At 52.0% G+C, this 25,145-nt stretch overlaps 7 protein-coding genes across 9 annotated transcripts; 3 read left to right on the top strand and 4 right to left on the bottom strand.

Moving 5' to 3' along the window:
• Positions 1 to 25: 25 nt before the first annotated feature.
• LOC1281214 (odorant receptor 85c) lies at positions 26 to 4,308 on the top strand. Its single transcript, XM_321153.2, has 3 exons — positions 26 to 2,617; positions 2,710 to 2,865; positions 2,950 to 4,308. The coding sequence occupies exons 1-3, from the start codon at positions 1,649 to 1,651 to the stop codon at positions 3,022 to 3,024; spliced, it is 1,200 nt and encodes a 399-aa protein (XP_321153.2). The 5' UTR covers positions 26 to 1,648; the 3' UTR covers positions 3,025 to 4,308.
• On the bottom strand, positions 3,242 to 4,425 carry LOC1281215 (large ribosomal subunit protein eL6). The gene has a single exon (XM_321154.6). The coding sequence runs from the start codon at positions 4,262 to 4,264 to the stop codon at positions 3,452 to 3,454; it is 813 nt and encodes a 270-aa protein (XP_321154.5). The 5' UTR covers positions 4,265 to 4,425; the 3' UTR covers positions 3,242 to 3,451.
• Positions 4,426 to 4,804: 379 nt separating this feature from the next.
• LOC1281216 (small ribosomal subunit protein uS3) lies at positions 4,805 to 6,511 on the top strand. The gene is made up of 3 exons (XM_321155.6): positions 4,805 to 4,995; positions 5,505 to 5,701; positions 5,793 to 6,511. Exons 1-3 carry the CDS (start codon positions 4,966 to 4,968, stop codon positions 6,298 to 6,300), a joined length of 735 nt encoding a protein of 244 aa, XP_321155.3. The 5' UTR covers positions 4,805 to 4,965; the 3' UTR covers positions 6,301 to 6,511.
• Positions 6,492 to 9,626, bottom strand: LOC1281218 (ribosomal protein S6 kinase delta-1). Its single transcript, XM_321156.6, has 3 exons — positions 9,295 to 9,626; positions 7,231 to 9,176; positions 6,492 to 7,153 (listed from the first exon to the last, which is right to left on the bottom strand). The coding sequence occupies exons 1-3, from the start codon at positions 9,400 to 9,402 to the stop codon at positions 6,706 to 6,708; spliced, it is 2,502 nt and encodes an 833-aa protein (XP_321156.6). The 5' UTR covers positions 9,403 to 9,626; the 3' UTR covers positions 6,492 to 6,705.
• A 479-nt stretch (positions 9,627 to 10,105) lies between these two features.
• LOC1281219 (dihydroxyacetone phosphate acyltransferase) lies at positions 10,106 to 14,019 on the bottom strand. 2 transcript variants are annotated; one of them, XM_061646358.1, is made up of 4 exons: positions 12,884 to 14,019; positions 12,538 to 12,809; positions 10,722 to 12,469; positions 10,106 to 10,637 (listed from the first exon to the last, which is right to left on the bottom strand). In XM_061646358.1, the coding sequence occupies exons 2-4, from the start codon at positions 12,796 to 12,798 to the stop codon at positions 10,502 to 10,504; spliced, it is 2,145 nt and encodes a 714-aa protein (XP_061502342.1). In that variant the 5' UTR covers positions 12,799 to 12,809; positions 12,884 to 14,019; the 3' UTR covers positions 10,106 to 10,501. The 2 variants fall into 2 exon arrangements, with proteins under 2 accessions (XP_061502342.1, XP_061502341.1); XM_061646357.1 differs by having other exon boundaries at positions 13,222 to 14,018.
• Positions 14,020 to 14,267: 248 nt separating this feature from the next.
• LOC1281220 (uncharacterized) lies at positions 14,268 to 22,887 on the bottom strand. 2 transcript variants are annotated; one of them, XM_061646332.1, is made up of 6 exons: positions 18,471 to 22,887; positions 18,155 to 18,398; positions 17,685 to 17,966; positions 17,236 to 17,610; positions 17,044 to 17,160; positions 14,268 to 16,968 (listed from the first exon to the last, which is right to left on the bottom strand). In XM_061646332.1, the coding sequence occupies exons 1-6, from the start codon at positions 22,343 to 22,345 to the stop codon at positions 16,840 to 16,842; spliced, it is 5,022 nt and encodes a 1,673-aa protein (XP_061502316.1). In that variant the 5' UTR covers positions 22,346 to 22,887; the 3' UTR covers positions 14,268 to 16,839. The 2 variants fall into 2 exon arrangements, with proteins under 2 accessions (XP_061502316.1, XP_321158.6); XM_321158.6 differs by having other exon boundaries at positions 18,185 to 18,398.
• Positions 22,888 to 23,183: 296 nt separating this feature from the next.
• Positions 23,184 to 25,054, top strand: LOC133391524 (tigger transposable element-derived protein 4-like). Its single transcript, XM_061646359.1, has 2 exons — positions 23,184 to 23,967; positions 24,035 to 25,054. The coding sequence occupies exons 1-2, from the start codon at positions 23,268 to 23,270 to the stop codon at positions 25,024 to 25,026; spliced, it is 1,692 nt and encodes a 563-aa protein (XP_061502343.1). The 5' UTR covers positions 23,184 to 23,267; the 3' UTR covers positions 25,027 to 25,054.
• Positions 25,055 to 25,145: the final 91 nt, after the last annotated feature.

Raw genomic sequence — 25,145 nt, 5'->3', positions numbered from 1 at the left:
CAGTCAGCCAGTTTTCTTCTGCGCCTCCTTTGTTCGTTCGAGTGTCCTTGATCTCTCATCATCAGCGCGCGCTTGGAGCTCATCATTGCCAGTGACTGCAGTGATTCCGGGCCATTGTATACCTTCCATGAGAGTATCTGTGGGTGTATGTGTGCGCGCGTCCGCTTGTAGTGGTAATGTGTTTGTCCCGGTCGGGCTCATTAGTCCCTTTAAGTTTGTCATCCCTTTTCCCTTTTTGGCGATGCAGGAAAGGATGCAGGACACAGAGTAACAGAATTCTTTACTCCTCCTTTGCTCCAGTGTGTGTGTGTGTGTGCCGCGGTCGTTAGTGGCACCGAACAAAAGGATGGAACGATGGGGTGGATCTTGAAGGTGGTGGCGTGTAAGTAGCGAAAGAGATTTAGCCAGATTATTGCAGTGCTAAGGCAGTGTGGGATCAAGCTGCTGGGAGGGGAGGGAGGGGGGGGGGGTTTGGGCAAGCTAACAAACAAATGGAAAACATGCAGACACACAAATAGAAATATCCTTACATATTGGGTATTGCTCGGGCCATGGGCACTTAAGCTTTGATGCTGATACACACTGGATGCACCAAAAGAGCACTATTGCCGAAATAAACCACCTAATGATGGGCGGGGCGGGGGGGAGAGGAAACCCTTTTTGAAGCTCAGAAACGGAAGGATGGAAGGTTGCCATTGTTGTACGGAAAAGTCTGCAGTGCTCTTCGCTTACCTCCCACCGAACCAACATTGTCTCCCCCATGACCTAAGCCAAGAGGTTAAGATGATCATCTGTACTGTTATTTTTTAGTATTTTAGCTCCGCATTAAAGGATGTAAAGAGTATCATATTTGTCATACTTTGTATGCGCTTCCCATCTCTTTCGGTTGCGAAATTTACGTCTAAAAACCACTCGACACCCTTTCTGGTCTTTTGTGCTGTGGGTGGTGCTTATCCTCCATTCCTCGGGGGAAGTGTATGTGTGTGTGCGTGTGTACAACACAAGGCCCTCGATTCGTCCTGTTTGGTTGAGTTTTGGAGTGCGTCTCAGGAGGGCATCTCATTAATAGACTATCTTCAGCCGGGTACCATCCCGATACGCCGTAAGATCAAACGATGCAAATCGAACTGCTGCCACGATAACACCGGAACCAAACAGCTTCCGAATCCTGGCTCATTCGAGCAGCTTTGTGTAACATAAATAAGCCACGCAGGAGAGCATCCTTCTAACAACGTGGTTTAAAAATAGCTTACACGCTGGATTTACGCTCAACCTCATTAGTGTCACGTGGGGCGGCCCCGTGCCCCGTGCTTGACTTGCTCACCCCCCTTGGATGAGAGGGTGTGTGGTGGATTTATGCTACCGGAAAAGGGGCTGGTTTAACCAGGCAAATCAATCAATAATTGGCGGTCGAGCGGTGCAATGAACGTGCCGCTTTTTGTTGCATTTTCCCTCCCTTTGTTGCCTGTATAATTTAACGGCTGTGATCGACTGTGTTTCAAATTCAATGGGCGGGAACAGTCCGCCGGTCGCGCGGTCATCAGTGCATATTTAATCCTTCCTTCCTGATTCCATTTAAATACGACGGCGGATCCACATTAAACGTAGGCTCAAGCGAGAGCTGCTGCTGCAAGTGCAAACAAAAAAAATGGACCAACCAACGGACGAGCTGGTGCGTTTCGAGTCGTTTATCCGTGTGCCGGAAATTTTCTTCGCCATGATCGGTGTGGCACGGTACGGTGAGCCGAAGCGAACGCTTCGGGCGTACCTGAAGCAACTGCTCTTCTGGTCGTCCTGCATCAATACCGGCTTCTGTCTCGTGATCGAGCATATCTACTTCGTGAAGGCGGCCGGTAACTTTACCAACTTTCTGCAGCTGACCGCACTGGCACCGTGCATGGGCTTTACCGCGCTGTCGTTCGTGAAGATCATGACGATCAAGCTGAACGAGACGAAGCTGACCGATATGCTGCACCGGCTGGATGCGCTCTTCCCGAGCACGGTCGCACTGCAGCAGCGGTACGGTGTGTACCAGTACAACCGTGAATCGCAGGTCGTGATGAAATCGTTCTCGATCCTGTACATGATCCTGATCTGGATGTTTAACCTGCTGCCGCTGGTGTCGATGGTGGCGGGATACGTTAGCGACGGCACGTGGCACAAGCAGCTGCCGTACTTTATGTGGTACTGGTACGATTGGCACCGGCCCGGCTACTTCGCGGTGACGTTTCTGCACCAGAACTGGGGCGGGTTCGTGTCGGCCGTGTTCTACCTCTCGACCGATCTGATGTTCTGTGCGATCGTGCTGCTGCTCTGTCTGCAGTTTGACATCGTGGCGTACCGGTTGAGCCACGCGCTGCCCGATGACCACCAGGAGCTGGTCGGGTGCGTGCGCATCCATCAGGCGGTGATCGAGCTGTGCAATGAGCTGGAGCACATGTTTTCCCCCTCGCTGCTGGTCAACTTTCTCAGCAGCTCCGTCATCATCTGTTTGGTCGGGTTTCAGGCGACGGCTGGGATTACGCCGGCGGATCTGTTCAAGTTTGTGCTGTTTCTCGTCTCGTCGCTGGTGCAGGTCTTTCTGCTGTGTTACTATGGTAACAAGCTCATCGTGGCGGTACGATCCATGCAGCAGCAGAGTTGCGAGCATCAACGGTTGCAATAGCGATGGTTAAATGTGTTATTTGTTTACCTTTTTTTCTCTTAAAGAGCTCCCAAATTCCCTACAGCGCTTTCGAGGGGAACTGGATCGGGGCGTCCGTTTCTTACCAGCGATCGCTGCTGTTCGTGATGTTACGCTCCACCACCGTGCAGAAGCTGACTGCGCTGAAATTCTCCATCGTTTCCCTGGCGAGCTATTCGAAGGTAGGGGGAGAGCTATTTCCTGTTTGGGTATAGAGCGAAAAAGGTCACTGAATGATTTTGTTGCTATTTTTTATCCGCTAACAGATACTAAGCACCTCGTTCTCGTACTTTACGCTACTGAAAGCTATGTACGAACCTAACGAGAAGAAAATGAAGTGAACCGTTACTTACATCGCATCTAGTAGTCATCGTTTCTGCTGCAAACGAATAGATTTCAAGCGAAAATACAAACCACCGGTAACATACAAACCGAAAATCATGTTAGCAAACCTGCCGAAAGGGAACATCTTCAACAGCACAAACGAAAACATTTCGGAGTTTCATCTCCGCCATCTCCTTAAACCTACGCACACACACAAACACTAGAGAACACGGGTTTAGATTTAAAGAGATAATCTTTAAATTTTATTATTTCCTTAACGCTGATCCAATAGCCAGCCGTGGGATGTTATAAAGTAAATATTCCGCGCGCTCCTTCGATACGTGTAGCCCGAAACAATGGCTGGGGGTGGTGGTAGCACTTTGTTTACACGCGCGCGTACGCACTCACACTCACACCTTCTTCCTCACCCGAATTCCAACCAACTTAGAACTTCATACGGTGCGGGAACATGTTGGTGCGCAGCGAGAACATCGACTTCAGGTAGCGCTGAATCAGCTTGCCCTCCGGGTGGGCCTTGATGGCGGCCATCACCGCGGTGTCGACCGTCTTCTGGTCCGCCTTGCGCTGCTCCGTCGGCACGTACTTGAACTCCTTGCGCGCGAAGATGTCCCGCTCGGTGCGCGAGTCCTTCTTCGGGTGGACGCGTCGGAAGTAGCGATCGTCGATGTGCTCCGGCACCTTCACGCCCCGCAGGTTGACGCGCGTCGTGGTGGCGATGACGTAGTTCTGCGCGATACGGCGCATCGGGCAGGAGTTGAGCTGGAACGGACCGGTCACCAGGAGCAGTCCGGTCTTGAGGGTCTTCAGCAGCACCACTCGCTTTCCCTTATGACGGCCGGCGAGCAGGATCAGCACCTTGCCGGGCTTCAGCGACTTGCGGATGTTGCGCTTGTGGTTGCGGAAGCACCTCTTGGCCGGGCGCTTGTGGGCGAAGCGCTTCGTCGGCAGGTTGGCCTTGTTCTTGCGCAGCAGCACCGTACGCTCGCCGCCGTTCTTCGCACCGCCAATCTTCTTCACGATGGTGACGGGCTTCTTCGGCTTCACCTTCGCCGGATCTACCGTCTTGGCGGAGAGGGGCAGACGCGTCTTGACCATCCGGGAGCGCACCGCACGGTACAGTCCGGCCGTTAGCAGGCTGGCCGGGTACTTGCTGACCTTCTGCACCTTTTTCGGTGCCTTTCGGACCTTCTTAACAGCCTTGGCCGGAGCGGCGGCCTTCGTTTCCTTTGGGGCCATCCTGAAACACGTGTAAATAAGTGAAACACACTCCTAGAAAAGAACCTTTTGAGGTTAGCGGTTTGACAAACGGCCACCGTCGGTGTCGGGGGCGCTGCTGTGCTCGCCCGTGCAACGCCAACACGTTTGCCTGACAGTCGACCAAAGCGGCCAAAAACGCATACTTGTCGGCAAAATGATTGGAAATTCATTTTACACAATTGTTTTTGTGATTTTATCGAAAAATTCCTCCAATTGTGGATCGTACAATTTTTTGTCAATATTTTTCTTCCAAAATCCGTTGCCATTAAGTTCTTTTTTGATGAAAAATGATTTTCAAAACAATTACCGTAGGTCATAAAATTTCATTGAAATAAGTTTTAAAACAATTGAATCATTGCATCTTTTTTTTAAACATTTTTTATGAGTCCATTTTCATAACATAAAAACATTTTTTGCAAAAAAAATGGCAAACATTTCAGCGAAAACGCAATCCCGCCTTTTTTGACAACTGCGTGTGCAACCAGGATGCGTTCGGCGCCTCGATGCGTTCCGTATGTCGACTTTGGTCGACCTACGTCCTTCATCCGTCATCTCGCCTCCTTCTCCAGCTTTCTTTCCATGCCCTTCCCGTCCCCTCGCATCCACATGTCCAAAGCTCCGATCTGACATCTTTCTTTTCTGCTTCTACCACGTTTTACACAAGTTGTGGTTCGGACAAAATGTACAACACCGTGTCGAAAAAACGCCGGGTAATTACGTTTTCTTTCGTACAATTTACGTGCCAATCGATGGCCGAAGCTTTCGCGCAGTGAGAGGTGTAAAAATATGGCTAATCGGAACAATTTTACCCCGGCAAACGATGGACCAAAGTTTACCCCTCCCCGGAACGACTACCTGTCTCTGCTGACCGAAGCGAAGCCCGCCTGTGTGTGAAGTGTGGTGACGATGGGGGAAATGCTTCCGGTTGTAAATACCCAGTGGAATGCAACCCGGCACCGGAAGAGCACCCTAGCCTTATGATTGTGTGCATCGATCGACAAATTTGTTGCAATGTGGTGTCCGGTTCGGTCGGGGAATTATTGTTGTGATTAGCCATAACCTCTCACGCTACGGGTAGCCTATGATGGTTGCTCTACAACATTGCAGTATCCTTGGGAGGAGCCACCAATGAACATCCTTGTGTAAACAATTCTCTATCCCCCGATGCTAACTCAACTCTCTTTGTTCCCTTTTACACACTCATCAATCTCTTCCACAGTTTGTGGCCAATGGCATGTTCCATGCCGAACTCAACGAGTTCCTGACTCGTGAGCTGGCCGAGGATGGATACTCCGGCGTGGAGGTCCGTGTTACGCCGACCCGCACAGAAATCATCATCATGGCCACCCGCACCCAGAACGTGCTGGGTGAGAAGGGACGCCGCATCCGTGAGCTGACCGCCGTCGTCCGCAAGCGGTAAGTGTACACAACCGCAACCTCGTTTACATTTCGGCGCACGGGAATTGTTTATCCTAATCGATGTTTGCGATTGCTATTTTTTTAACAGTTTCGGATTCGCTCCCGGCAGCGTTGAGCTGTACGCCGAGAAGGTTGCCACCCGCGGTCTGTGCGCGATCGCTCAGGCGGAATCGCTGCGCTACAAGCTGATCGGTGGGCTGGCCGTGCGCCGCGCCTGCTACGGTGTGCTGCGCTTCATCATGGAGTCGGGCGCCAAGGGCTGCGAGGTGGTGGTCTCGGGCAAGCTGCGCGGTCAGCGTGCCAAGTCGATGAAGTTCGTCGACGGACTGATGATCCATTCCGGCGATCCGTGCAACGAGTACGTCGACACCGCCACCCGGCACGTGCTGCTGCGCCAGGGTGTGCTGGGCATCAAGGTCAAGATCATGTTGCCGTGGGATCCGAATGGCAAGATCGGCCCGAAGAAGCCCCTGCCCGACAACGTGTCCGTGGTTGAGCCGAAGGATGAGATCATGTACTCGTCGCCGCGCAGCGAACCCAAGTTCAAGGTGCCGGAACCGCTGGTGGAAGCGAAGGAGCACGTCGTCGAGGCGTGAGCGGGGTGTGACACTGTGTGAGTCGTGGGATGACGGTGGAATGTTGGCGCGGTGTACATTCATGGTGACGCTGTTGGGAATGCGTGATGTGCGTATTTGGAAAGGTCGGATCGAAGGATGAAAATATATAAGCTTTCTTCCAGACGGATCACCGCCGGAGCGAAACATTAGAAAAACGCAGCAAGGGAGTATCCGTTTGGAGAATACATAATCATACTGTTTTGTTTATTGTTCACTGTTGCATCCTAAACGCCGATTCGCTCCCCCCCCCCCCCCCTCCTCACTCTACTGCTGTTCCACACATTACGTATAAACATACACACAAACACTCTCTACGGTAGATTGGTTAACGCTATTTGTTCTGCGACTTGGACTTCTATCTCTTCCCTCGGATTCCCCCGTCCGTTACGGATGGTTCGCTGAGACTCCGCGTCGCTTCACCTCACTCCAGTCGACGGTGCGAAAGAACGCGCTCGCTATGATTTGCTTAAAATCTAACCGCCGTTCCACGTCCGGCTGCAGCAGACCCTCCAGCAGCTCCCGTGCCTCCACCGACAGCTCCACGCCCTCGGGATACTGGACCTCGTGGTAGCAGAACACGCCGGACGGATGGCACGATACGAACTTGCGCTTGGTCAGCATCTCGAACATGATCACGCCGATCGACCAGAAGTCCGACCTGGGCTCGAGTGGCCGTTCCGGGGCCACGTACAGTGCCCTGATCGCCGACTGCTTCGGTGCAACGGGATGGGCACCGCCCGGCTGGCAGAAGTACGATTCACCCCGCCGATGGAAGTACGTCAGCATTAGCTGGCCTTCCGGGCCGAGCAAGAGATTATCCATTGTGAGATCACTGTGGGAGGAACGGAAGAAGATTCTGTTAAAACGATGCGATGCTCCGAGAATGGCTCCATGCAGCCTGCTACTCACCCACAAACAATTCCATTAAAGTGTAAACTATCGACCGCAATCACTAGCTCGCTGATCCACCGACGAACGCTACCCTCCGGTAGAAGATCGGGCGTCAGCTCGTCCACCGGCTCGCTAATACTTGACATTCTCGCTAAACCTAATTGACTAGAATGAGATTTTCTACTTTCTTGCCCACCATCGCCAGGGGCGGCTGCCGCTGCCGTTTCGAGGCTGCTGGCCGGAACGGCCGAGATCTGGGCGGAGCTATTGGAATGTTCGTCCGATTCTTCCAACGTTTGTGTGACGGCTTTCAGTAGGCGCTGGCTGCAGGAGAGCAACTCCCGAACGTCCATGTCCTTCAAAAGTGCATCGAACGAGGGAATCACGAGCTCCGGCTCTTCATCCGGCTTCCCGACCGGCCCGTTCTCTTCCTCCTCCTCGTCCGGCAGCACTTCCTCGGCTACCTCATCCGTGCCATCGTTCTGGTCAGCAGCGCTCGGTGAGTTTCCATCGCTGGCTTCAACTCCGCCACCACCACCGTTGCTGTATTCGTTTACCAGTTCCAAGAACCCGGAATCGTAACCGGAACAATTGGGATCACCACGCCGCTGCGCACCATTAGTTTCGCTCCCTTTGTCCTGCTTACTCTCCACTTCATTTCCACCGCTCTCCCCGTCCGATTCCTCCACCGTGAAATCATTCTCCACCGGCGAAGGGCAGTAGCTTTCCGGCTTCCGGTACGATCGGATGAAATCCCACAGCTTGCCGGCACAGACGAGCCGCAGCAGTAGAAAGATGCCCCCGTCCGTCGCTTGGAAGTAGGCAATGAGCGGCACCATGTAAGGCACGTCCGGCGGGAAGACGGCCGCACTCGGGAACGGTAGCCCACCGCCACCGGGGGCCACTGGCCGGCGGATGCTCTTCATGATGTAGAACTTCTTATCCGTCACGTCCTGCACCTGCATGACCGTGCCGATCACCTTCACCACCTTGTAGCGGGACAGATAGTTCAGTGGCCGCTCGAGCAGCTGGATCGGCGAGCTCGGATCGTCGTACGTGAGCGGCCCCATCAAACGATCGTCCGCGCACGAACCCAGCGACTGCTCCTCCAGGAATCGTTCGTAGATTTCCTCCGCCTTCGCGACGTACTTGCAGCTCTTCTCCTTGGCTATTTTGCGGCGCGTCTCGTTCGTGTCGTCCTTGGCGCCGCTCAGCAACCGATCGATGCCTGCCTTGTACTGCTCGAACGCGCGCTCATAGTCACCGTTCGCTTCCGCCTCGACCGCCTTGCTGAACACCATCCCGGCGGCTACGAGATAGTCCTCCGTTGCCATGGTTTCCGCACGGCCCGTTTCCATCGAGCCCGTTTCGGATATCATTGAATCGATCAGTGAGCCTTCCCTGCTGGGCGCGGGAGCTACAGACTGACAATCGATTGCGTCCACTTCGTCCACCTCCTCGTCTCCGCTCGTACACGAACCGTCCGTACCCGTCGATCCATCCTGCCCATCCCGGTCGTCCCGGCTCGGATCGATCAGGCTCAGCTCGTCCTGCTGCCCGATCCCGAGCTGCTTCCTTATTGTCTCTATATTGCCGCCTCCATCGCCGCCCGTGCCGTTTGGCCGCTTGCCCGCGCCACGCTCTTCCGCCGGCTCGTCGTTGCCGGCCTCCTTTTCCGGCACCGCTATACCGCGGGTGAAAAAGTTCAGGAAAGCATGCGAACGGTACAGCAGCGGTTCCTGGCCGGCAAACTCCAGCAGCTGCAGGATGTACCGTTTCCGCTCCTCGATGACTGCCGGATCGAACCGCTTGAAGTAGGACTGGTCGGCCAGGGTCGGCACAGTGCCTGGCAGGTGACGCTCACGGTGCCGCCGGACGAGCTCCTTGTGCAGCTTTTTCACCTCGCTGAACCGCTTCCATAAGGTGACGCGCGTCAAACCCTCTGGATGGGACCGTGGAAATACCTGCACAGAACGGAAGAAACAACAAAAAAAGATGTACACCACAAATCAATCAAAGTTGCACAAATCCTTTGTGCAGCAAACCGATAATATACACGGGTAGAAGAACTGTGCCACCTACAATGGACGTGATGCGATAGATGGTGAAGCCCTTGTACTTGCGCGTTTCACTGCCCACCGAAAAGCTGTGCACCCATGTTTCCGTTTTCCTGCGGCCCCCTAGCAACATTTCCTCCCCTTTGCGCTGCACCGTCGACAGTGGGGGTTTACATTACTCTCGCGCAGCGGGAGGAAACACGCCGACGGAAATGTGGAATGGCTTGCTGGTGGTGCTGGTTTGCCGTTTCGTGCCAATGTGGTGCAAAATCACAGATGCACTGACCCCGACTACAACGACGGCCTGCTGCGATAGTGCAAAAGGTATCGAAAGGGGGTAGAAAAGAGAAAGCCTGTCAACTGTCACAACACAAACAACCCACTCTGCTACTCGCACGCACACACACACAAGCAACCCGTTTGACAGCGGGAAAACGCCTTGCATCGGCCAGAACGATAAAAAATACGTTACAGCTGCAATCGAGTGGGAATTTAAAAACTTTTTATAAGAAACTTTGCCAAACACAACAACTATTTTACAATTTCAATGAAGTCTGTACACAATTCAAACCCTTTTTTTTAGGAAACACTGTCCACAGACAGTGGAAACTGGACTGTTTAAGATAAAAAGATAGAAGATAAAACCACTAAAACACGTGATGAAAATGCTACATTTAGGTCCAATAACGCTTGTAAGACGTCCAAAGTTGCTCGGAAAAGCATAACGCGCTCCATATGTCGTACGAATCATCGAATATTCTAGCAAGACTCCTACCGGCAAGGGCGATCGTTAACCAACGCCCAATCTCACCTCTAATTGAATTAAGCTTTCTCCCTTTCTCCGTTGAAGAATGTCTTTTATTGGTATGACTTGCAGTGTGTCGAAGCTTTCAATTCCACCTTCATCCGCAGCTCCCTAACGCCCATTATAGATGCTGCTCTACAAACTAATCTCCCCTTAACTAAATGCTGTACTGTTTTTTTTACTTTGCACTTAATTACACAATTACCTTCCGATGACCGTTCCAAGGTAAATATAAATTAATTGTTCCTAGCGTACGATGAAAAAACAAACAAAGATTTACAACAATTGCATTAATGAGTTGTTATCAGCGAGTCCGAATCTAGGCGGCATGCATGGGTTCCAGCAATATCCCCAGTGTTGATGCTGCTGCTATCTCTTATACCTCCCCAAAAGCGTTGTTCGTTTACAAGTGGCGCACGTTGAAGCATTACAATTTACACCCGGTGACGGCGTTCTGGAATGTGAGGTACTCGAAGGGAAGCAGCGCACAGTAGCGCTTTAGTCGTTCGTGGATCGACTCGATCATACCGTCCGTACCCAGATCGTAGCGATACACATTATCACTGTGAACAAAAACAAAACGATAAGGACGAAGATATGAGATTAGAGCGCGGATTGCACGGCAGAAGGGATGCAAATGGTGTTACCTTTTCGATTTCCTCACTGCACCGAGCGAGACTAGTGAGTGCAGCGCGAGGCTAATGCTGTCGAGCGACAGGCAGTACGGGTGTACGTTGCGCTCCTGCCGCAGCAGCTGCTGCTCCACGTGCTGCTGTACCGCCGCCAGGTACTCCTTTTCGGTGAACTGTGCCTTGCCGCGGAATTGGTCCACCAGCACCGCCACCGATTGCAGATAGGTGCACAGGAACGGACCGAGCGCGCTCAGATACACGCTGGCCAGATCGCCCTGTGGTGCAAAATCCAACGTGTCCTGCCCGGCCGGACTGGACCGCAACAGCCCTTGCAGGTACAGATGCTCCAGCGCGGCATCAAACTCGACCGTTTCGCGGCGCGCGTACAGCACAAACTCGAGCCCGTACAACGTCCGCAGCTCTCGCACCGCTCGCAGCAGCTCACTGCGCAGCAGCAATGCGGTACCGCCCGTGGCCAGCGCTCGCCCTGCCAGCAGCACCATCGCCGGTACGGCCAACCAGTGCAGACAGGGGTTGCAGTACAGCTGGAGGGAGAAGATTGGCACCGCCAGCTTCATCACACCGTCCGTCAGGTTGTAGCCCTTCAGCTTTCGCTTGTCGACGCGGCTGAAATCGTGGTACGAGCGGGCAATCACCAGCACCCCGTCGCCCGTCAGCTGCAACACGTTCCGGTGCACATCGAGCGCACCGAGACAGAGCTGCTGCACGTCCGTGCAGCCCTCCACCTCCGTAACGGCACCGAGATCCTCGAGCATGCGCCCGAGCTGCGTCACGCCCGTCACCAGCTCGGCAAGCGTTACCGTCTGCCCATGGTACTTCCGGTAGTTGTAGTGGATCGCAATCAGATGAAACGCCGTCAGCACCATGCGGTGCTGCTGCAGATGTACCACATCGTTGGCCAGATTCTGTATCGCATCGCGCTCCTCCCGGGCCAACGTTTGCGCAAAGGTCGGCGCGACGGTGTGGCGCGTTCGGTTTAACCCCTCGCCGAAGTAGTCCTTCGCCGAGAGCGGATCGCCAAACTCGAGATAGATGGTGCCGTAGTTCTCGCGCACAATGCTGAGCGCCTTCAGCAGCCCGCGGGTCGTTTCCTTCGGCTTGGGCACACCGAGCAGCTCGTACACGAACAGCTGCTCCTCGACGGGCCGATCGTACGATACGCTCACCGGCACCACGAGCAGATCGGGCACCTCGCCCATAAACAGTGGCTCCAGGGCCATCGAGAGCAGGCCAATCTTCGGCGACAGCGCCTTGTTGCTGCGGCTGCGCGTACCCTCGACGAAGAACTCGATCCCCCGGTCGTACGCCACTATCAGCTGGCGCATGTACTCGCGGAAGATGTACCAGTACTGGCGGTCGTTACCGTACGTGCGGCGCATGTAGAACGCGCCCGTATTGCGCAGCGCACTGCCCATGCCGGCCATCGAGTAGAAGTCCATCCCGGCCGCTATGCCCGGGATGGCAATGTTGTAACAGAACAGCACGTACGACATCAGTATGAAGTCACCGTAGCTGCGGTGGCTCGGCAGGTACAGCACCGTCTGGCGGCCGTACCGCGACCGCAGCTGCTCCAGCTTCACCTCGTTCACGTACACACCGGTGTAGATGCGATCGAAGATGGCGTTCAGCATCGTGCCGAGCGTGCGGATGACGGGCAAATTTTCCGCCAGCCCAATCTCGTCCAGCAGCTCGGCGATAGTTCGGGCTAGTTCGGCACGCTTCGCTTTGTCGTTCGATGATTGCTGCAATTGGGAAAGCAATGGTTTAAATGTTTGATTCAATTTGCAAACCCCTTTCGCTCCTTTTGTACCTCATCGAGCAGTAGCTGAATGCGGCCGCTGGCAAGTACGAGCTGCTTCAGCCTTTCCGGCGTCACCGGTTGATCCTTCCGGAAGGGTACCGTCACCCTGTACCGCTTCGTCATGTCGCGGCGCTCGCGGTACTGGGGCGCAAGCAGGTTTCGAAACTCGGCCAGCTTCCCCGGCGACAGCTTTATCGTCATCGATTCCACCACGACATCGTTCGAGCGGTGGTTCGGTGGCCTACTGCCAATGCTGGGATTCGGTGCCATTGCTTTGCTCCCTGTATTGCGAGATAAAACAAAGTAGGCGTGATGTTAAAATACGGATAAGCTAATTAAGCGGAAATTAACCCACGTGCTGTGTTAACCACTTAGTGCCACATTCGTGTGAAGCACATTGCAGTGATTGTGGGAACGGATAGTACGGCCTGTCCGGCGCGCTTGCCCCACTAATCCTTGATAAGGATCATGGATTATCTGGCGCGTTATCAACGATGCCTCGACGAGCCCCGCACGGAGGTGTGGCAAACGGATGGTTGATGACGCGCCTTACCCAATTAGATAAGCGGCTGTTGACACATACGCACAGCCGCGACTGATATAGTGAGAAATCCTGTTCCGGCAATAACAATCAATCCCAACCAACCACTTCGAAACGAGCTCGGTGCCCCGTTGAGGGTGTTTCACTCTTACCGTTTTGCTTGCACGCGTTCTCTTGAAAGTTGCAGTGTCTTTTGGTAACTTTGTCACTCTATATTCTCTGCACACCTTATCAACACGGAATCGTGACCTTATCCGACCTTTCCGTGCATTCCGTGCGCCCGTTGCTGTTGGATATCAACACTTTTCTCACTCCCTAAAATTGCACTTAATTTCACACACTGTTTTGCACACAAAATCTGGGTTTTTTGTTGACTACGTTTACAGTAGGCCACCTTTGGCAGGGAACAGAAACTGCACGCTAGCGCTCATATACGCACGCCGCCTTCGTCATTCATCACCTAGTTTGCGCAGCACATCGGACGATACGCTGTGTGTTCACGCAGTTCTCTCGCAACACGTCGACGATACCACCCCACCAAAAACCCCGTCCGGCACACGCATTCCGGGCCCCGCAGTGGCGCAGTCACAGTTCTAGAAAGGTGGACACACACAGCACAGATTAGCAAATTGGCTTCTGCAACACCACACACGCGTGTGCTCGCGCCCGTCACCACCCCCGGGACAGAAAAGTGGCGCTCACTTCTGCTGCTGGTGTTGGGCAATCACGCTTTCTGGTACTGCTGACCAAGTTTTCCTCGCCGGAACCGGTCCGCCGTCCCACCATAGCCTTGGGGGCGAGTTGTCAAGCATTGGCTCCTTCCTTCGTTTGCCGTTCGCACCACGATGTTTCGCCTGCTCCCGCACAAGCGCAATGTACACAAAACAAAACCCGTTTCTCCCCCCTCCACCTTCACTTCGGCGGCGCGCGCGTACAGTGCGTTTCTATATCCAAAATGACGGTTCGATGCACCACCGTTCGTGCGCGACCAGTGCTGCCAGCCGGGTTACAATTTTATTGCGTTGAAATATTTCACGAAACATTTCACGGTGTCCTGGCGAGCTTTGAAAACGTGATCAGCTGTTTTGCCGTTACTGTAACGTAAACGGTTACACCTTTCCCAGGAAGTTCGGCAGTAAACGTATCGTTTCTGGCGCTTCTTTCGGACACACACTTACTACACAAACCACAAAGCCGCTTCCGTTTTGCCAATGAGATTACACAGTTGTCTTTATTTTCGTACACTTGACTGGAATTTAATGTAGCCGTGTGCTTGTCTAGCACAGAGATGTTTTGGTTGAGATGTTGTTGGGGTTGTTGGGGAATCAAGTGTAACGAGAGTATATTCGATATATGTCTTTCTGCCGGGTGGTTGGATACAAGTTGTTCTACACCTTATTTCGAGATGTTATGGAGCGCAGTTGGTTATTGTTTTGTCAGTTAGCTTTCCATGTTGTAATAGTTTGTACAATTTTACTAACGTATAAGTTTTAGACCATGCTATCATTAACTTTGTCTATCAATAAAAGATCATCGAACGATCCTTCCGTAACCCTTTCAACTCAGTTGTCTCGTGTTTTGTTTTTCTTCTTATTTCAGTCAGTACCTCCTCGGTCTCGTCCCCCGGACGATTGAAAACCTCCTTCTAAATGATTTCTTCAGCTACTACACGTTTAGTTTACTCGCTCCCCCCGCATTCATTATTTGCCTTTTGTTTCATTTATGTTTCAAAATGATCATACAAGAATATATGTATATACGACTGGCATAACATTGTGGGGCTATTAATAGCAAAATTTTCTTTTTTTTAAGATCTGTTTGTATATATATGCACGTATATATTGTGTTTTGTTACAGAATAATATATGCTGGGGGTGTGTGTGTATAATTCATGCTTTGTGAGTACATATCAGAAGCTTGCTTATCGTGTAACAGTATCCTAAACATTCAGAACTGGTTAAGAGATTGATTGCATTAACTGTATCGCACTAAAGGTTCGCCAATCACGTGGTTCGAGCATACATATAAGCAAAATATAGCGAAGTATTTTCTGTTTTTTTGTAATACACATAAGCGGAATATTCATTTTACATAGAACGTATTATAAGCGATCTCAACCTAGCGTTTAAACTATATATAGGGCAATTTTTTAAATCACATATCGTATTGTTTGTAACAGAACGCGCATCGTAAACCCTCATCTTTGACTAGAAGTAGATAAATAATAACTAACTTAACCTTATACAACGAAGCGAACCGAAAAGGTTAGTAAATAAACAGTTCCAATTACTCGTTTAAAATAAAAAAAATGACTTAATGATCTTACATATGATTGCATTTTCCTAGGCCTATTGTCCGAACAACCACAAAATGAAGCCTATAATGTGTGTTATACGTATTTGTCGGTAACAATTATGCTTTGGAATTTGTTATGGATGTTTTATGATTTCTTCGCGAGATTGAGATTTGTTTCAATGTTTTGTAGCAAGCTGTTTGATAGTGTGAAGGCATTGAAATTCAAACATTTATTATTATTCTTGCTCATTCTTGCTGAGCTTACAACGATAATCCTGTACCATTATGTTGTGTGCTTCTTCTAGATTTAGATTTTGTGTTTGAGACCAATTGATTTTGGTTGTGCACCATGTCATCACCTCGACGTTACGTTTCAGTTAGATGGTTTCCCTAATATTACCCACCTAATAGTACCAGCACGTAGCTTGTTCAACTACGTGTGTGTCCCCTTAGCTGCACCTCTTGTTTTAGGGAAGGAGAGAGAAATAAATCACATTTTTGAGTATATTTTTGTAATGTTTCCACTGTCCCCACTGCAGCTGCAGTTTCAATAAGCATTAAAAGCTCTAGGGGGAGGGGGGATTAGGCATTAAGCGACACCAAGCTCTATTCATAAGCAGAACTATGCTCACTCCGTCAAGAGCATGTTAATGGAGAGAAAAGGGTGGCTATAATATCAAGGAAAAGCATAGTATCGAATAGAATAGAATAGATATGGCCAAATGTCGAACTTCCTTTCTACACCGAAAGACACTTTGATATTTTTGTTATATGGCTGTCCGTGTTTCATTGTGGTTAGCTTGATTCGTGTTTAAGCCAATCACACGTCAGCTTTAACGCCACTATCTTTGGTAACATTTTGTCCGACGATATTTAAATCGCAATCATACAATTTACGGAATTACTTTCCAGTTCCAAATTTCTTCTCTCTGTGTGTGTACAATACTATTCAAGCATGTAATCGCAACATTCAAATGGAAACCATATGCTTCGTTGAACATATAGTTCACAGCAGAATTCTAAATAAATGGTAAACATAGAATTACCTCTTTATACTTTAAACAAATCGATTGATAGAGAAAATGAGATACCTTTCGTAAATGAATCCTCCTGCTTACTTCTTCTTAACGTCTTCGTGGACCTTAATTTGCCTTTTAAGGTAATGTTAAATTTAAGATAATAAACCAACCACATTCAGGGCCCAGCTGACGCTTCCTTCTTTTGACATCATAGCTAGAGCAAGACAACTAAACGTTCAATTCAAAATTACCTAACAGTTTGAAGAGTACAGCTAGTAATACTTTTTTGTCCATTATTGCACTTTTGCGCGCTCAAATATCAACCACCACTGCCGTTGGCGTGCCTTACTTACCAGGAAGTAGCAATGTGCATCGCTTTCCAGCATTTCGTTACTCGCCTAACGTTACAGTGATGTGATGCGGATGTTGAGTGATGTTGACAACACGTTGTCGATTTTACTGCGGATAGCCTAGGGCAGCTGATAGCAGCGGTTCCCAGGAACGGTTGATTTCTAGGAACAGCTTGGAGCAATGATCGTACACTGCATCGTCGCTGCTAATGATCGAAGCCGGGAATGCTTCGCTCTAAGGACGAGAAAGAAGGGGCACGATTGAGTGGCTGCGCAAAGGAAGAAATGCGAAGTTAGTGTGTCACCCTACCTTCTTGGTGTGCCAGATCGATTCTAGCATGGACAGAAAACGTTCCTGCTCTGCGCTGGTCGAAAAGAACACTACCAAATCGTCCGAGTTTTCCCGAACCTCCTGGCACTCAAATTCCTGCAATAAAAAAAGAAGAACCAAATAAAGAACACGCCTCTCTATCGATCTTTTTACACTCCCAAGCAGCCTTACCAGAATGCACCACCAGTTGGAAGAGATGGCCGGTATCTTTACGGCCGACATTTCATCGATGCTAGCGCACGTCAGCACCTCGACACCGGAATTCTTCCCATAGAAGCTGCTCATGTTGGTGTAGCTTTTCTCTTCCGTGCTGCCAGCGAAAAAGTCCACCAACGAAGGCGGTCCACTGGTAGCCAGGGCACCGGATCGTGGAAGGCTTCTAGCCGGCGATGCATTCAGCAGCTGTTGCTGCTGCTGCTGCTGCATTGCGCTGCCTCTGGTCGGTGTACTGGTGCTCGATGCATTCGAGCGGCGGTCAGCGCTGATCAACTGGCCAGCAACGTTCGTGCGCGTTGGTGTGCTGCAGTTGGACCGAATGGAACTTATCTGCAAGACAAGCGAAACGTTAATAAGACAGGTGTCAGAGAGTTGCGCTTTTCTCGTCTGTATCTAGGACGTACCTCACTGAAGTTGTCCAGCCCACCATTACTGCTCGACACGTTGCTAATCTTTCGACGGGTGGCGTTCGGATTGATATTTTCCTTCGACGGAGAGGACAGACACAGCTGCAGCTGCATCGATGCGTTCGACGCCGATGATGGGTTGCTTATCTCGCCCACCGTGCTGTAGCTGGTGTTGCGACGCAACGGTGCGCTAAAGTCTTCCCGCAGCGTAAGGAGATGGTTCGACGTCATGATCAGCGTGCACCCGAGTGTACGGCGACGTTCCTGCATCTCAAACAGCTTAAGAAGAACGAGCGAGAATAACAAATAACATCGTTACATTCTAGTTCGGGTTGGTTTGTTTCCAGCGAATGCGAATTAAACGTTAAATTCTTCTTCAATTAATACTTCATGTGTTAAGTACATAACGCTACGCAACTATGACTTGATAATGAGAAATAAATAAAAACAAAAAAAGTGCTTCAAACCTGTGCCTCGACTGCCTGCGTATCACTCACCCCGCTTGCCGCTTGCACCAGTGCCTGCAGCCAATCGGACGCCACATACTCGTCCGGTGCGGCCAGCTGAAGCGCTCCGGTGCGAAGCAGCAGCTCGAAGCAGTACGGCCGGCCCGAATTCACCGACCGGCGTGCTCCCTGACATTCGGCCAGTGCGACGGCCCACGTTGGCAGCTTCTGGGATGCATCTGCGAACAGGTAAAGCACTCCAGCTCTGCCAAAAGAATAAAAATAAGCCATTAATTATAATCCCGGAAGTTTCTTTTTTCTGTTCGTTGTTACTCACTTCAGCAAAAAGTAACCCGCCGACCAATTGTCCACGAAGCCCGCGTGAGACATTCGCCGATGCATTAGCGGGCCCTTGATGTGTGGCCCGAGCGGTGCCTCCTCGCTACCCAACGTACCGGCCGGCACGTTTACGACCGCGTAATATTTCCACGAATCCTCCCGGCTGACGCTCGAGTGATCGCGCACGAACGCCTGCAGCGGTGCCAGATGATCGAGGGTGAGCTGACCGACGGCCGGCAGTACGGAGCCACCGCGCCGCGCGCACAGCTCCAAGCTCGACACTAGCCCCTCCGCTGGGTACGGGCCACCGGCCAGCAGCACCTGCTGCATGTCCCGGGCCGAGTTGCTCAGCAGCACCGTGTTACCGTACGGGCCGACCAGTATAACGTCCAGCTCGGCGTACGGCAGCACAAACTTATTGCACAGCTTGTTCCGCACCTGGTCCGTCACGTACAGTGTGCGATCGGTCAGAAACACCAGCACCGGCGTCATGTACCCCTCCCGGCTGTAGCCATTAAACAGCTTAAACACCTTCATCAGCACCTCGCTGTCGTTGCGGTAGATGGAGAGCCGCGGGCCGGCAGAAAACAGTTCCACCGGTAGCTCGCCGACACCGATCCCGCCACCATCGAACTTTACGCCTCCGAGCGCAAACGGGCTGGCGCTTTCCGCGCCCGACTGGGCGTACGTGTCGTTCAGCTGGATGCGATCGAGCTGACAGGCTGACGAGGACAGCTCGATTTCCATGGCGATTTCCGCGTTCAGATCCTCCACCAGCTCCCGGTTGATTGGGCGCGCCGGTCCACGCGGGCACAGGTTCTCGAACAGCTTGCGCTCCCCGTTCAGCTTCGACTGGAAGAAGGGATTCTGCTTGATCGTCGCCTCGAGAATCTTTTTCTGCGTCACGTTGCGCAAGAACCGGTTGATGAGCGAACTTTTCGACGCGGTCGAAGCGGAACTGGTCGTCGATGATGTCATTGGGTTGTGACGGTGTCGCTGCTGCTGCTGCTGGTACGGTGTACGGTTTGTTTGGCGCGCGAATAACTCCTCCGATTGGGGGGTTACCGGGGTCAGCGCGGCTGCGCTCGACGCACCCGACGAGGAAGGATAGTCCACAATCACGAGATCGTCCTCGATGAGCGATGGTTTTTTGTCCACCTGCTGGTGCTGGTCCACCGATTCGATCAACGATTCGGTGGTGGTGTTGGTGGTGTGTGTGGTCGTCGTTACCGTGAGTATATCCTCAAACTCCACTGCCAGCTGTGGGTCGATGATATGGCTCAGGTTGCGCGCCGGAGGCACCACCCCGAGATTAAACAGATCCGGGCTCATGCGTGACGGCCGTGACGCTTCCATGCGTGTGGTGGTGAGCGATCTGTTCTTCAGCGGCGATGACAGATGCCGGTTCGCTTTGGAAGCGGAACCACGGGGCGATCCACTACCCGACTGTTTGCGTTCAACTGCACCCAGCTGCGGTTCGGAATGCTCGCTGCTGCAGGAAGAGATGGTGCTGCTTTCCATTAGCACCTTTTCCGAATGCTTCGGCGATGGTGGCGAGGGCAGTGCCGAGCTGCCCGATTCTCTTCTCAAACGCTGCGCCGCTTCATCGCCTCCCCGCTCTGCATCGCCGTCGCCACCGGGGCGAGGAGCCGTTGGGTTCGGCGTGGACGCTTGCGAGCTGATAACGTTCATCTTTTGAAATATGGTGGACAGCTTCTTTTTGATTTGCGTCTTGCCAATGAACGAGCCGCTTGTGGTTTCACCGACCGGCAGCTCCTTTTCTTCCTCCAGCGGTGTCTTGTCCTGTCCGTCTTCGAAGCAGTACGACACGCCGGTATGCTCGTACACGGTGCTTTCGCCGTTGATGATGAACTTGTTGCGATACGCAGCGGTGGCACCGACGCCCGCCGCACCCAGCGCCGCTTGCGAAACCGAATCCGGAGTGGAGAAAGTCACCTCTTCCTCCGATTGCTCTCGCTCCCCGCAATTACCTCCATCGGTGTCCGCTTCTGCTGGGGGCAATTCGTCCTCCACACTGTTCTTGCGACTCGGCGCATACAGATCCTCGTCATTCTTTCGGCGCAACTGTTCGTCCACGTTGTGGACGTACTTTTTCTGCTGCCCGGCATTCGGCCGCCCGCCAGCCCGGCTGTGAAACCCACCGTCCAGACTCTTCGACAGGAATGATTTCGGTTTCTGTACCAGCGTGAAATCGTCCTCCAGCGTTGCGTCATCGTGCACCTCCGGGATGCACTCGCGCACCGATGACAGATCTTCCGATCCTTCCGGCACGCCCCGCTCCGGTAGCGCGATGCCGAAGATGTCCTTCAGCGAGCCAAAAATCATCCGACTGTTGTCGATCACCGACAGTCGCTGGTGCACGTTGAACTTCTTCACCTTCCGGCTCAGATCGTACTCTGGCACGACCACGTTCGTAAAGATGCTATTGCGCTTCGTCTTCTTAAGGCAGCTGCTCTTCGGTTTCTTCTCCTTGCTCCACACCGACTTTACAAACTGTTCGCCTGCGCCGCCACCGTCGCCGCTGCCCGTTACATTGCCGTTGAACTCGTCCAGATGCTCGATGCTTGGCTCGCTGTAGTAGCAGTTGTCCGAGATAATGTTGTTATTGTTATTGCCGCCGTGCTTACCGCGCCGCCCGGTCGCACCACCACCATTCGAGCCAATACACTCGCAGCTGTTTGATTTTGCCTGCCGATAGTTGGTCGTTTGCGTATTGCCTCCTTCGCCCGAGTCAAGGCTCGAGTTGGAATCGGAACAGCCACACTTGTACAGTGCCTTCCCCCCTCCGATCAGATCCGACACCTTCGTCGTCCGCTCCGGGGGGCCGTACTCGAACACGCCCGAATTATCGTACTTGACGTAGTTCCGCTCGTCCTCCACGTTCTCGAACACGTCCGTCTTGCCGTAGTCGAGCACATCCGAGCAGGCGTTCCGGTACACGTACTGCCTTCCCTCGTGCGCTTCCTCGTCGCCGTAGTCGTACCCGTCGCCGCCGGTGTCATCCTCCGAGCACCAGGAGTAGCGGCCCTTGGCCACATTCTTCTTGCCCGCACCGCCCGTCTTGTACGTGATGAAACCGTGCTCGATGTGTATATTGTCCGTCTTGGTGTTTTTCAGTATGTCCTCATGGAACGAGACACGCTTTTTGGGCGTTTTGCTCATCGGGGTCTTCTTAATCCGGCGCCGATACACGATGTTCTCGCTGTCGAACGTCGAGCAGGTGCTGGAGATGAGTTCGTCCGGGACCTGGCTCGTGCTCATGCCCGGTTCGATTTCAATCCCCTCGCCAATCTCCTGATCTGCCGCCAGCTTGGCCTCTCCCGCTTCGTCCAAATCGTCCCCCCCTGCCGGCCCGCCCACCGCAACCTCATCCTCCTCTTCCTCTTCGGCCGCTTCCACCTCCATCTCGGCGACCGGGCGGTCGTGATAGCTGTTGTAATTGTTATTGTTATTTTTGCCTTCCTCGCCAAACGGGGTCGCTGCTCCGGAAGCTGCCGAAGCAGCCGATGACGGCAGTGGCGGTGGTGGGGTCGGTCCACCATCGAACTCGAACCCGCCAGCGCTGGAAATCATCGATTCGTTCAGCCCGCTCGATTCCGAGTCCAGCAGCTGCACACCGGAATCACTCGGCGTCGTGTCGTCCAGAATGCTGGCCACACTTGAGCTCATCTTGGGCGTTACGAAATCGCGCTGCGCATCATTGGGCACCACCTCGGCGGCCTGTTTCGCTTTGCCCTCCAACCCACAAGCCATCGAACCACTGCTGTTGTTGTTATTATTATTGTTGTTGTTGTTGGTGTTGTGCAAATACTCCTGACCCTCAGCAGCTCGCTGCATCGTTGCCACGTCCATCGTGAAGGTTTATTTGCAATTGGCGTGCCTTGGAATGTATAGGTCAGTGGAACTAGTTCCGCCCCACGCTTGGTGCTTGGTGTCGAGGAAACTCAACCTTTTTCCGTGCCGCACCACACAAACAGGAATCCCCGTAATCGATCGATTCGCGCACTACGCCACTACAAGGATGGCATCTAGGCAAACTCGGTCGGGAGGGGGGTACGGCTCTATTACATGCTGTGCTGCAGCTGACCACCTTTTGTGCCGTCGGTCCACCAAACAACACTCTTTGTGATGGGCACTTTTCTCGAGGCTTATTTTCTCGCTCGGGTTCATTACGAACGCCAACGCCATACACTTGTCATCACGCACTGAGTGTTTTGCACCATGTTGAACCGATTTTACAAAACTTTTGTGGTAAGTATTCTCAGCGACGAGGCGCTTTTCCTTACGGAGGAAAACCTCACACGGAACTGGGTGGAAAATCGATGCGTATTTCAATGACAAGTTTTTTCACTCTTTTGTACCACCGGGAGAGAGCGAGCATGAGCAAGAGAGAAAGAGAGCAAGGAGAGGAAGCAAACCATTTGACGTTTCTTTGACATGCTTGCATACTTTACGGCGCTTATCTTCCGTATTTGAATTGTCCGTCCCTGTGAGCGTAATTCGAAATTACTGCATTTAAATATCCTTTTTACTAATGTGTTTTGATTATCGCAGAATATTTGACTGTTATACAAATCGTTGATTATTCTTATATTTCATAGGAAAAACAGAATGAGCAAGAGAGAATAGACGAGATGGTGTGAAATCTGTCGGACACACTCACACCATCATCGTTTGACAACTCGTATGTTCAGCTGTTTGTTTACTAACAAACAGTTTGTTCCTTGCTGCTGCTGCTGCTGCTGCTGCTTCCCGCACGGGTGCGTTCGAGAGCATGTCGGTGAAAAAACAGAAATGCTTTTCACAGGCCGACAAGCTGGAAATAATAGCGGCCCATGAAGCAGGCAAATCGCGCATCGAGCTGATGCGCGAGTACGGGCTGCCGCTATCGAGCTTCTACCGCATTATACGCCAGAGGGACTCGATCATACAGCAGTGCTTGCAGGGCAATGGCAATCTTCGGCGGAACCGGGGCGCTGGATTCCCGCACGTTGAACGGTGCGTGCTAGAGTGGATTTATCAGCAGTTCGACCAGAGCCTTCCCATGGAAGGGCCCACGATAAAGGCGCAGGCAAAACTGTTCTCCATCAAGCTCGGCATCGAGGACTTTTGCGCCAGCAACGGTTGGCTGCACGGGTTTAAGAAGCGACACGGCATAAGCTTTAACCGATCGCAGCATGAGGAATTCCATCGCACACTACCGACCGGGCCGGACGGGTTGGGTGCAGATTGGGCTAGTCGCTTTACTGCCCTGCTGGACGAGTGTGATTCGAGCGATATTTACAACCTGGTGGAAACTGGTTTGTTTTACAGCTGCCTGCCAGAACAAATCGACCACTATCAAGGGAAGGATTGCCGCCACGGAGAACACGGCAAAGATCGCGCGACAGTGCTACTTTGCGGTAATGTTACTGGAACGGATAAGCTTCCAATTCTCGCTATAGGCCAATCTAGCCGGGCTACGATTGCAAAGGGTAAGCAATGTTAATCCATCTCATATTCGTCGGCCCATTTCGTAATTGCTGTTACTTCCAATTGCAGATCTACCACCGCCTACCGTTGCCACCTATGAATGCAACTGGAACGCATGGCTTACAAGGGAATTATTTCAAGCGTGGTTGAAGAAAGTGGACCAAACCATGCGAGAGACTGATAGACAAATCGTGCTACTCGTCAACCACTCTCCTGCCCACGCATTTTTGTGCAATTTGACGAATGTTAGAGTAATATTTTACTCTGCACGGTCCGGGAAAGAGGAAAGCCCGCATCGCACACTAATCCGCGCGTTCAAGCGCAACTTTCGCACGGAACTAGTCTCCCATCTCTTGGAGTGCCGGAAAAACGCGATCGTACCGAACGTTAGCATAGCGCACGCTGTTCAAGTTGCGGCTCAAGCCTGGGACACTATTACCAGCGACACAATAGTGAACAGCTTTATGCAGCCGCACTGTTGGATGGATGGGCTGTGCGATAGTTCCGAGCAGAACGACAACAAAGCGGATGCGATCTGGCCCCATGAAGCGGATAGGCAGCTCCTCCTACTTGCGCAGAACAAACCGTTACCAAACTTTGGCGATTACGTGCAGGTGGATGAGAATGTTGCTGTCGCTGGTATGCTTACGGACGATAAAATCGTAGAGATGGTTATGAACCTAGAGCAAACGGAAGGTGCGAGCGGGGAATATAGTGCTAAGGATAGCGAGAAGCTCAAGCTGACGGTCGGGAAAGCGATTGTGAGCAAGGGCGAAAAACGGAAAACAACTTCTCCCGTAGTGCAAACAAACCGGCAACGAACCCAGCAGCAGCGTATGGTTGCGAAGTTCACGGCAGCAAAGGCAACTTTGAACGAGATGGATGTTGAACAACATCTTCAACCTGCCGTACGAAAAGAGGACGCTTTGGATGCAATCAAAAAGTTGCATCAATTTTTTGACCGGCACGACGATACGAATGAGACAACGTTTGAGATGCTGTATGAGCTGGAAAGGTGTGTCCAAAGCGTGAAGGAACACAGTATTCATAGTTTCAAATAAAAAGGTAGAACAAAAACGTGATACATTTTACCCGATGGTTTCTATCGTTGTTCACTGTGGGTCTGTAACAGTACAATACAGTTTATACCCGAATCTGTAGCAGTAGTTGAAATGAATGA

The sequence above is a fragment of the Anopheles gambiae genome, chromosome 2 (genome assembly GCF_943734735.2).
Source record: "Anopheles gambiae chromosome 2, idAnoGambNW_F1_1, whole genome shotgun sequence".
Classification (NCBI taxonomy): domain Eukaryota; kingdom Metazoa; phylum Arthropoda; class Insecta; order Diptera; family Culicidae; genus Anopheles; species Anopheles gambiae.
This window is presented reverse-complemented; position numbering and strand designations above follow the sequence as displayed.

Coding starts and splice junctions, on each gene's coding strand:
- LOC133391524 (XM_061646359.1), top strand. CDS start 23,268: ATGTCGGTGAAAAAACAGAAATGCTTTTCACAGGCCGACAAGCTGGAA. Junction 23,968..24,034: donor CCGGGCTACGATTGCAAAGG/GTAAGCAATGTT, acceptor TTCCAATTGCAG/ATCTACCACCGCCTACCGTT.
- LOC1281219 (XM_061646358.1), bottom strand. CDS start 12,798: ATGGCACCGAATCCCAGCATTGGCAGTAGGCCACCGAACCACCGCTCG. Junction 12,470..12,537: donor TTCAGCTACTGCTCGATGAG/GTACAAAAGGAG, acceptor TCCCAATTGCAG/CAATCATCGAACGACAAAGC. Junction 10,638..10,721: donor GCAGTGAGGAAATCGAAAAG/GTAACACCATTT, acceptor TTTTGTTCACAG/TGATAATGTGTATCGCTACG.
- LOC1281214 (XM_321153.2), top strand. CDS start 1,649: ATGGACCAACCAACGGACGAGCTGGTGCGTTTCGAGTCGTTTATCCGT. Junction 2,618..2,709: donor GTAACAAGCTCATCGTGGCG/GTACGATCCATG, acceptor TTTCTCTTAAAG/AGCTCCCAAATTCCCTACAG. Junction 2,866..2,949: donor CCCTGGCGAGCTATTCGAAG/GTAGGGGGAGAG, acceptor ATCCGCTAACAG/ATACTAAGCACCTCGTTCTC.
- LOC1281218 (XM_321156.6), bottom strand. CDS start 9,402: ATGTTGCTAGGGGGCCGCAGGAAAACGGAAACATGGGTGCACAGCTTT. Junction 9,177..9,294: donor TCTATCGCATCACGTCCATT/GTAGGTGGCACA, acceptor CGTTCTGTGCAG/GTATTTCCACGGTCCCATCC. Junction 7,154..7,230: donor TTTAATGGAATTGTTTGTGG/GTGAGTAGCAGG, acceptor TTCCTCCCACAG/TGATCTCACAATGGATAATC.
- LOC1281220 (XM_061646332.1), bottom strand. CDS start 22,345: ATGGACGTGGCAACGATGCAGCGAGCTGCTGAGGGTCAGGAGTATTTG. Junction 18,399..18,470: donor GCGGGTTACTTTTTGCTGAA/GTGAGTAACAAC, acceptor TTCTTTTGGCAG/AGCTGGAGTGCTTTACCTGT. Junction 16,969..17,043: donor CGATCTGGCACACCAAGAAG/GTAGGGTGACAC, acceptor TCTCGTCCTTAG/AGCGAAGCATTCCCGGCTTC.
- LOC1281215 (XM_321154.6), bottom strand. CDS start 4,264: ATGGCCCCAAAGGAAACGAAGGCCGCCGCTCCGGCCAAGGCTGTTAAG.
- LOC1281216 (XM_321155.6), top strand. CDS start 4,966: ATGTACAACACCGTGTCGAAAAAACGCCGG. Junction 4,996..5,504: donor CCGTGTCGAAAAAACGCCGG/GTAATTACGTTT, acceptor TCTCTTCCACAG/TTTGTGGCCAATGGCATGTT. Junction 5,702..5,792: donor ACCGCCGTCGTCCGCAAGCG/GTAAGTGTACAC, acceptor TTTTTTTAACAG/TTTCGGATTCGCTCCCGGCA.